The 10,166-nt window shown below is 29.0% G+C and overlaps 1 protein-coding gene across 1 annotated transcript; it reads right to left on the reverse strand.

The window, feature by feature from the left end:
- Positions 1 to 2,304: 2,304 nt before the first annotated feature.
- LOC120070127 (transcription factor bHLH146-like) lies at positions 2,305 to 3,146 on the reverse strand. Its single transcript, XM_039021988.1, has one exon. It carries the CDS (start codon positions 2,956 to 2,958, stop codon positions 2,425 to 2,427), a length of 534 nt encoding a protein of 177 aa, XP_038877916.1. The 5' UTR covers positions 2,959 to 3,146; the 3' UTR covers positions 2,305 to 2,424.
- Positions 3,147 to 10,166: the final 7,020 nt, after the last annotated feature.

Consider the following 10,166-nt stretch of genomic DNA (forward strand, 5'->3'; position numbering starts at 1 on the left):
GTTCCTTGATGGCATCGCAGTGCTATAATTCTTTTTTCGTAGCATAGGGTGCTATCACTTGCATCACAAGTTGAAGTAGCTTGATGCCCCCTATTTGGGTAGAATTCACCTTCTTTCTTCCCTACTTCGTAAAATTGGCCTCACTTGTCTTGATTATGCAAAAATATATCATTTTCATTCTCTGAAATACCAAATCTCATTTTTTTGCTCAAATACTGAAAAACACCAGCAAATGACATCAAATCTAACAATATCAAGCATAAAAAACTCTAAACAAAAGGAAAATTAAAGCATTTTGTAAGTGCTTTTCACAAAGCCTTCGAGATAAATCCACGTTCTAGAACAAGCTGGAAAGCCTTGAAATAAATCAACATCGATAACAAGTTGTAAAACCGTTAAGGTAAGTTTACTTTTTGAGAGAAAGCATCAAAGAATCATTTATTAGAGATTTTACTCACAATACTGAAATTAATACAAATATAAGTTTATTCAGCAAATTAAATTTCTCCAAAAATCTTGTCGAATAAACGTGATCTAGACCAAAGTAGGTAGGTTAGATAAATCTAGAGTAACCGAGCCAAAAAATAATAATAATGAGGCAAAAAGATTGTGAGTATACTTTAAATTGAATCATCTTTCTTGCTTGATCTTATTTTATCTAGATAGTCTACCTTCATCTCTACAGCTTGTTGTCATATTATATTATTGCACAGTCGTCAATCCAAATAAATAAATAAATAATGAGGCAAATGGGTCGTGAGTACACTTTAAATCGAATCATCTTTCTTACTCAATCATATTTTATCTCGACAGCCTACTTTCATCTCTACTATTTGTTGCCATATTATATTATAGCACAATCGTCAATTGCCAATCCAATGGATGTGCTACGTAAATAACTTAGAAGATCAAAAATTAAATATTAGAGACACACAAGTGCAACATCTTCAAATTGAAACCCAATAAACACAATTATCAAGACTTATGGATGCTAAAGTTTTGTTTTGTTTTGTTTTTTTTTTTTAAAGAACTATTTTATTGGGAAATTTTTAAGAACTAATTGCAAATATGGAATCGTGTTAGAAATATATTAACCATTTATTGATTTGATGACCATAATCGAGTTTATCATTTATGATTTTTTTTTTTGAGTATTTGTTGATTTTTGTTTTTTGTTATACTGACGTGGATGGCGATTGAAATATTGCATAATAGTAATCGAGATGTTGGGTATATATATATATATATATTATTTTTATAATATTAGACTTGTACTATTTTGCCCTTTTAAAAAAGCCTAATAAATTGAAAGAAAATGTCTCTTAATCTTTTTATTTTGTTTATTTTGACTTTTCTGTGATTGGTCAGTCAGTGACATGGACAAGAGAATCCAACCACACACATTCTTTATAGAATTGTCAAAGGAGTTGACTTATATCATATTTGTGAACCTCAAGCTTCCCAAAATTGTGGTTGAAAAGTCAATGAAAATATGGGTAGGAAATGGACTTAATAATTAATGAAAAAAATTCTAAAACATTTAATTAAAGTCACATTGGGAAACATTTTGTGTTATTTTGCAAAAAAATAAAAAAATAAAAAAATAATAAATAATAAAGAAAATGAAGAGATTATAGAACAAAATATGGGTAGGAAATGGACTTAATTAAAAACAATTTATTCTAATATTTAAAAATAATATTGTGTAGATTTATTGTTTCAATTGAAGAAAGAAACACATACAAGTTAGAAAGTTTTGATAATTTTCATAGTCAATATCAATCATACAAGTTAGAAAGTCTCGATAATTTTCATAGCAAATATCAATCCAATTTTTTTCTATTAATTTAAGATAAGGGTCGATTGCTTGTTGAATCTGTGAATTGTGTGATAATAGGATACTCCAAACTTGAAAGTCTATATGTCCAAAGTAGTCTATAACTCTAAGAGAACGTAAAAGATGGAGAAGTAAAAGATTCTAACTCCCGAATGAATTTTGTCAATTATTTTTGAACAATTGTAGGACCCATGTAATGAAAAAACCAACCTAAATATTAATGAAACAAGTAGGTAATGATAGTAGTATAAGAATTATTTTCATTCTGCTCACTCCTACTCTACTTTGAGATTCACTACTCTTAGAATTTGAACTAACTCTAACCTCCAGAAAAGTAATACATGTCATTACCATTAAACCATGTTCACTTTGGCTAATTAAACGTATAAATAATATTACATTCATAATCATTTCATAAGCAATTTTTAGATTTAATTAGTGAGAAGATAAAAAAAAAATTTACAAAAAAAAAGAGCAAAAGAAACTAGATATAACACATTAAAATTTTGATAGCTGAAAATTCATATAGATTGCTAAATAAATCTTTCTTTTCCACATAGAAATGTTAAAAATAAAATAAAATAAAATTAAAATGTGTTTGTTTCAACCAAACCTCTAAGAACATTCACTTGCAACTCAAGACATTTTACATAACTTTCAGTTTGTTTCAACAAATCATCATCTTCAATATTAAAATCAGCACCACCTGGTATAATTTTCCTCAGCTTCATCAACCCATGTTCCATTTTCTTCTCTTCTTCTGCTTCCTCCTCCTCCTCCTTTCCTAAATTTTCTTGAGAAAATTTGACAGTTTGGAGAGAAAAATCAAAATCATTTTCATTGCCAACTTGATCTCTTTGAAGAAGCTTCTTTTTTAGAGCAATTCCCCATGCAAATTGATCACTTGCTGATTGAGCCATTGCCATGTCAACTTCAAACTTCACAAATTTCTGAAAATTTTGTTCTTGTTGTTGATGATGTTGATGATGATGATGAGAAATTTTGACTAAAGATGTCATCAAATGTTTGACATAGTTTCTTGCAAACATGGTGTATGCAACTTTGTTTGGTTCTAGAGAAAATACCCTTCTTGATCCTTTTCTCACAATTTGCCTTCCCATTCACTAAAGATTTAAAATAACAATAATAATAATAATAATGTAGGGTTAGAAAAAAGCTTAGGACTTGAACAAGAAAAACTGAACTTTGGGAAAAGAAAAATTGATGGGATTTGGAGAAGGAGAAAGGAAGAGTCTCTTTTTATGTAGCAAAGAAATGAAGCATAGTGGAGACTTGGAGAGAGAATTTCAAACAAAGGAAAAGAGTGGTGGTTGATATAGTTGGAAAAAGTGAAAAATCTTATCCCAAAAAAAAAAAAAAAAAAAAAAAAAAATTCAATTTGGAATAGTATAACCAAAGTTTGGATATTATTATTACAACTCATCAAAGTTTTTTTTGGTTAAATTACATTTGTTGTCTCGAAGTTTTTGATGTGTATAATTTAAGTTCACATATTTCAAAAAGTTTTGAGTAGATATATAGTCTCTATATTTTAAAAAAGCGTATTTAAGTGACATTAAATTTAATTTAATGTTTACATATGATTATATCCTAATTGTAGGATTTCATAACTCCCATATTTCTTTATTTTCTCACCAACAAATTATTAAACTACAATGAAGAACCGTTATTATTAAACATTATATTTATATAAGTAGTACTAGATAAGTACTAAAATAACCTACTATAAAATTTTTTAAACTAAGGAAACTAAACATAAAAATAAATTCAAGTTTTATTTTTTTATTTTTTGTTTAATTAATAATTCAGACAGAAAATGTTGTCAAAACAAACACATGTTACATTTTTGAAGAGGAGAGTTTTTTTTTTCTTTTATTTTTTTCCATTTTATTTGGAAAAGAGTTCACATGGCTTCACATGCATGGCTTTCCTTAGGGTTTTTAAACCTACCTGAAGAGGGACCCTTTGGCCATGTGCATAAGCAAACAAAAACACCAAAACCCCACTTTAAATGCCATCACATGATTCTCTCTATATCATCAATNGTGTTTTTCTTTTTCCTTTCTACTGTATATCTTTTTGTTTACTCTTTCCACAAAAATGTTCTATCTCTTTCTATTTCTTTTCTCATTTCAAATTAAAACAGCTCATTTATGCTATTTCCCAGCTCCTTTTTTTGACCACAAATATGTATATCTCTCTCTCTTTCAAAGATTTTCACACTTCAAAAACTTGGTTTTGGTTTTGGTTGTGGACTTATTTGTTTGTCCTCAATCATTCTTTTGCAAAAAGGGTTTGGTCCCGATCTGTGGTTGTTTGATTATGGTTTTCGTTTCTATGATTTTGATTTTTGTGGATCGTTTTCGTTGTAATGATTTTGTTTTTAGTTTTTTCTTACTTTTGTCGAGGATATCCCACAATAAAAAAAGTAAGGGCGATTTCATACGTTTTATAAGATATAGATGAGTTGTTCTTCTCATTGTCAATTGGTGATTTTAAGATGGAACCTCATGCTATCTAATATGGTATCAAAGTTTATAAAGTCCAAACGGATATTTTGTTCAATAAAAAAAGTTCCGATTTAAGAATGGTAAATACTAAAGAGGCATCATCTAGAGGGACATATTGAGAATCTTTCATTAAAAAAAAAATTAAGGAAACTCACTTTTTATAAGATAGATATAAGCTACTTCTCTTATTGCTAATTAATTTTGAGATGAAATCTCATATTATCTAATTTCAATTAATAATGTTACGTAACATGACTGAGTTTGAAGAAACTAAAGTTAGGAACAAAGAATATTTGTTTTTTTTTTTTTTTTTGAAAAAAAATATTCTTTTAATAAAAAATTGACTATAGTGATAGAAGTAAAATTGTTATCGAGCTAGGCAAAAACACTAGCAGTACAGAGAAAAAATGAAACACATATCTTGTTAGTACTTTTTTTGGAAATAGATTTTTTTTTGTTAAAAAATATATATTTTTGTAATATGTGAAGTAGAAGATCGAATCTCAAATTTAAGTACAAATTTATGTTACTTGAGTTATACTCATGTTAATAGAATTTATATTACAATAAAATAGGTCATAAGTTTAAATTCTTACACATATAACATGTGGCCCAAAAAATAGGCCAAACACTATAAGTAATTCTATTTTTTTTTATGAGAGTGATACTCCATTCTTCTTTACTCTTCTTCTTTATTTATTATTTTTAATTTAAAAATATCATGTCAATATTTAAAATTAGAAAAAATTATTACTTAAAGACATTTTAAATCTATTCTTAAAAATTTAAAAACTAAAATGTTATATTTTAAAATCTTAAGGTCAAAACAAATTTGTTCCTGAAAACTTAGTGAATAAAAGAGTCCTCTTCCCATCCATCCATCCATCCACCCATCCACCCATCGTACACAAATATATATCTATATCTACTCTTAAAAATTTGTCGGAGGGGATGTTTGGCTCACCAATGTAATTTGAGTTGGGTTGACTAATTGAGTTGGTAATAATTACCAATTTAGGGGAGTATTCGAGACTCCAACTTGAAGTGAGTTGAGCGGGCTGAGGGTATAATAGACCAGTCAGCGTTTGAGGCATGTGTTAATGGAGTGTAAGGATTATTTTAACCCCTGTGTCTTGCTATATATAGTAAAACTATTTACAACCCAATAGTTATAATAACCAACTCTCTCTTTTCTCCATCCATCGAGGACCAACTTCGATGTTACAACCAATTCCGATAATCATCTCCAATGACCAAATTCGATGAGCACCTCTGGTGACCAACTCTAGTGATCAATTCAATGCCCAAATCGATCTAAGACCACGTTGGATCTCCAATTTTAGCGACTACTACCTTCGACAACTAGCTCTGACAACTACCTCCACGCCCAACTCCAATGATCACCTCCAACGGCCACCTACGTGACAAACTTCGACCATTACTCCGGCGGCAAACTCCGACGAGACTACCTCCAACCATCACTTTGACAACCCAACTCCAGTGAATATTACCTCTGAGGTGGCTAATTTTAGCAACAACCACCTCTGACGAATGGCTTCCAGGACTACCTCTAGTGGCCAACTCTGACGATCACTTCCAGTGACCACTTATGAGATCAACTACGATGGCCAACTCTAGTAAAGACTACCTCCGATCCCAAATTTCAACGTCGACCACCTTCGCCAACTAGCTCCAACGACTCCCTTCGATAGTCAAGTCTGACGCTCACCTTTGAGGATCGGTTCATAGTGTTTAATAGTACTCTTTTATAGTAATTTGACATTAATAGAAAAACTTTGATTATATTAATTCAAACAAACTCTTGTGTATACAAACACTTTTGAGACCAACTCGTGTAATATTTTGAAATATAAAGACCAAATGGAAACTAGACTAGAAATCTATGAACCAAAAATGATTTTTTTTCTCTTTCTTTGTCATGCTTTTTTTTAAGTTTAGTTTTCTTAAAAAAATGAAATTAATAAAATTAAATAAATTCTCAAATTTATAGACTGCAATTGTTAAAATCAGGCCTCAAAACTGATGTATGACGGTAGGAAATCATGAAAATAAAAATGTAGGGAAATGATTATTTTTTATATTTTTATCTAATTTTATGGAAAAGGAAAATAATACCCAAATGCAAACAAAAATTTTAATTAAAAAAACTCATTTTAACAATTATGCAATTAATTAAAAGTTTAAGGCCAAAATACTATAAATTTGCAAGCTTTTGGAGCCCAATTTTGATAATGGTATAAATTTGAGTGCCATGAAAAATTTTGAACTATGCACAAATTAAAAAATAAGTTTTGTTAATTTATATAGTTGACAAAATATGATATTTAAACTAATGTTACTTGTATAATAAAAAATAGTAGAAAAAATCCAAACCTTGATTAAAATGACTTCTACGTTTCAAACACTGTATAGACCCAACTACACTTTTAGTAAGCAACCAAAACACATACTACAATAACCAACTCAGTGTCTCAAACGACCTCTTAATATTTGACCTACCAACTCCAAATGTTGATGAAGTTTAGTTGATAAAAATAACCAACTAACCTCAACTCACTCTAACCCACCCTAACTCACCCCAACGACTCATTTTCTAACTCTCTTTCCCTCCAATGTTAATTACTAATGACTTTACCCACTAGTCACTGTTGATGACTACCGCTGCATTAGCTTGGCAACATACTCTAGAAACTCCGACAACTACCTCCGATGACAACTTTGAAAAAGACCACCTCTGATAATCAACTTTGACAACAACAGACCTTTGACGGTTGACTACAACCACTCATTCAATTTCGTCATTCTATTTAACTTGTTGCTATACAAAATTGCAATTGGGTTGTAAAATATATGTCATATAATCATACAATTCCCTCCCTCAATTCAACTGATATAAATATTGAACTATAATCTCGAGGCGAAATATTTAATTCCCTCCCTCATATTGTAAAAAAAAAAAAAAGAAAAGGAAAAAGAAAACTACTGTAAGCCTATCATCACAAATAACACTAAAACTTAATAGTTGTAACACACTCTTTTGTACCCTTAACAAAGATATTACAAATTTATCGCTAAACAATAGACATATTTTCAACCATTTATAAATATTTTGCAAACAAAAAAAAATCACTGCAATACATACATTTGCAGTGGTTTGTAAATTATTATACATTACTAGACACCATTGCAATTTTTAAAATTTTGCCCTACCTTTAAACCACTACAAAAAAAAAAAAAAAAAAAAAAAAAAAAAAAAAAAACTACTGCAATAGACATGCTTCTCTTTCTTTATATATAATACATTTTTGGTACTTAGATTTGAATTAATTTCTATTTGATCCTTAAATTTTAAAATGTTACACATTTGGTCCTTGAGTTTTTAATTTTTTTTTCCAATTTAGTCACTACTGGATTTTAAAATGTTGCAATTTTACTCTCGACATTTGAGTTTTGTTTGATTTTAGTTTCTAGATTTCAAGATTTACATTTCTAACCTAAGTTTTTTACTAAATACTCATTTTCAATCTTCAATGTTAACATATGTTAATAAATTTAAAATAACTAAATTAATTATAATTAATTAAGTTTCACTATTTTTCATCATTTTTAAAATTAAATTTAAAATTCTATTTCACAATAATTTTAAATTATTCAATAGACATTAACGCCAATATTTGAAAGTAAATATTTAATGAAAAATTAAGATTAAAAATGTAAAATCTTAAAATTTAAGGATCAAATTCAAACAAAACACAAATGTCAAAGATAAAATTGCAACATTTAGAAATCTATGAACTAAATTGAAACAACATTCAAAATTTAAGGATTAAATGTATAACATTTTAAAAACTGAAGAACCAAATAGAAATTAGATCGAATTTAGGGAAAAAAAAATTCTTTTCCCAACAAGAAGAGGTAGGGCCATGAATGGCATATCAAAGTGTGGTTTATAAACATTTGAGAATTAAAATGGAAGTTTCAATAAAATATCCCAATGTCTCTTCACATGGGACCTCTAAGGGAAGAGCCAAGAGAGGAAACAAAATCTTTGAATGATTTAAGGGTTAAACAGAGAAATGCATGTGGGTAGTGGTGGCCAGTCTTTAGTGTGAAAATAAAACTAGTACATACACATACACACATATACACCCACAAATTCATTGCTATAATGTTACATCCCACCAGCTGCATTCAACTTTTAAGCCTATTTTAGATATGGTATGATTTGGCCCATCTATATATATTTCAATATGAGGGATTTGTCACTTTCCAACCATTATTTCGTGAATTTATTGCATTGTTTTGTTTTGACGCGGTTTTGTTTATGCATGGATAAGGTCGTGTCAAAAATATTATAGATGTATCTAAGATTCTCGATTGATGACTAGGCATTCGTATGCGTGGATTTTTATTTTATATGAAAAACTTTGTGAGGATGGTCCGTGACCGTGAAATTAGGGTACGTTTTTCAAATGCATTTTCTCTGTCGATGGAAATGATCGTTTAACGTTAAAAATTAACTCGGTAAAGTAAATTTATTAAGGTACGATATGATTTTCTTTTCTTATGAATTGGTTGGCATATGTGTTCCTACATCTAAGACCTTCTTTAGGATAAGACATGTTTGATTTACTTGTAAAATTTTAAGGGGCAAATATGTCAAAAGGATATTTTCCATTGGATGAATGACCTCAAACGTACCATGCTTCATGAGAATTTTGACCTTCGAGGAGACATTCAAGGACATTTGAAGTCTTTTGACATCTTTTGATATCAAAACAATATCATTAAAAAGTCAAGAAATATGAATTATTCATATTTATTTTAAAATTTCAAGTTATTATAAAATTACTAATCAAACTCAAAAACTGAATAAGGTAAACATTTTATTTTGTAACACCATTCTCTTTCAATTGTGAGGGTTGAAAGTTATTGTAGAACCAAAAGTAGATCATAGTTGTGCGGCGGAAAAACCACTGCATTGAAAGTAAAATTCAATGCGGCCTCAATGCTAAATCACTATTTTCTGGTTGTTCTTGCAGGTTAACACAATACCATTTTTCAAATATACACTCGTTGAAAAGGATGGGAATTGAAGAAAAAGTTTGTTCAGAAATAGTATCACAAAGAACATAAAACAGAAGGAGAAGAAGATGATTCGTTTATACAATGGTAACATTTTTTGTTCAACAAATGAAAGGAAAAATAGTAAAAAGTTATTTTTTTAATACAAAAGTGTAATTACCCAAACTTGTTCACTTAAACAACAACAATGACAACACACGTGTGGAAAAAGATTTTACTAATCTTTTAATGTGAGACAAAGCATTTAAAACAAAAAACATTTTTCTAATGGGCCAAAGCCCAAGTCATTCTCTAGCATATTGAGAATTTAACAAGTGAATCACTCTCAATATTAATCGGATGCTTTCATATCGTGTTAATTATTAAATATATAAATATATAAACCAAATAGTTTCGTTTTAAAATTCAAATCAAAATTTGAAAACTAAAATAAAATAATTTTTAAGAGTTTGTTTTTGAAACCTAAAAATTGGCTAAAATTAAAATGTTTCGAAAGATAAAAACTATTGATCGAGAAAATATGAGATTGCAAACCTATTTCTCTCTTTTTCTATTTGAAAATTTTCAATTTATACCCATAAATTTTAGAAATTGTATCAATTTAAACCCCAAACTAATAATTGTATCGAAACAAATGCCCTGAACTTTTTATAGGTGTATTAATTTAAGTCCCAAACTAATATTTGTACCAA

The sequence above is a fragment of the Benincasa hispida genome, unplaced genomic scaffold (assembly GCF_009727055.1).
Source record: "Benincasa hispida cultivar B227 unplaced genomic scaffold, ASM972705v1 Contig954, whole genome shotgun sequence".
NCBI classification, from domain to species: Eukaryota; Viridiplantae; Streptophyta; class Magnoliopsida; order Cucurbitales; family Cucurbitaceae; genus Benincasa; species Benincasa hispida.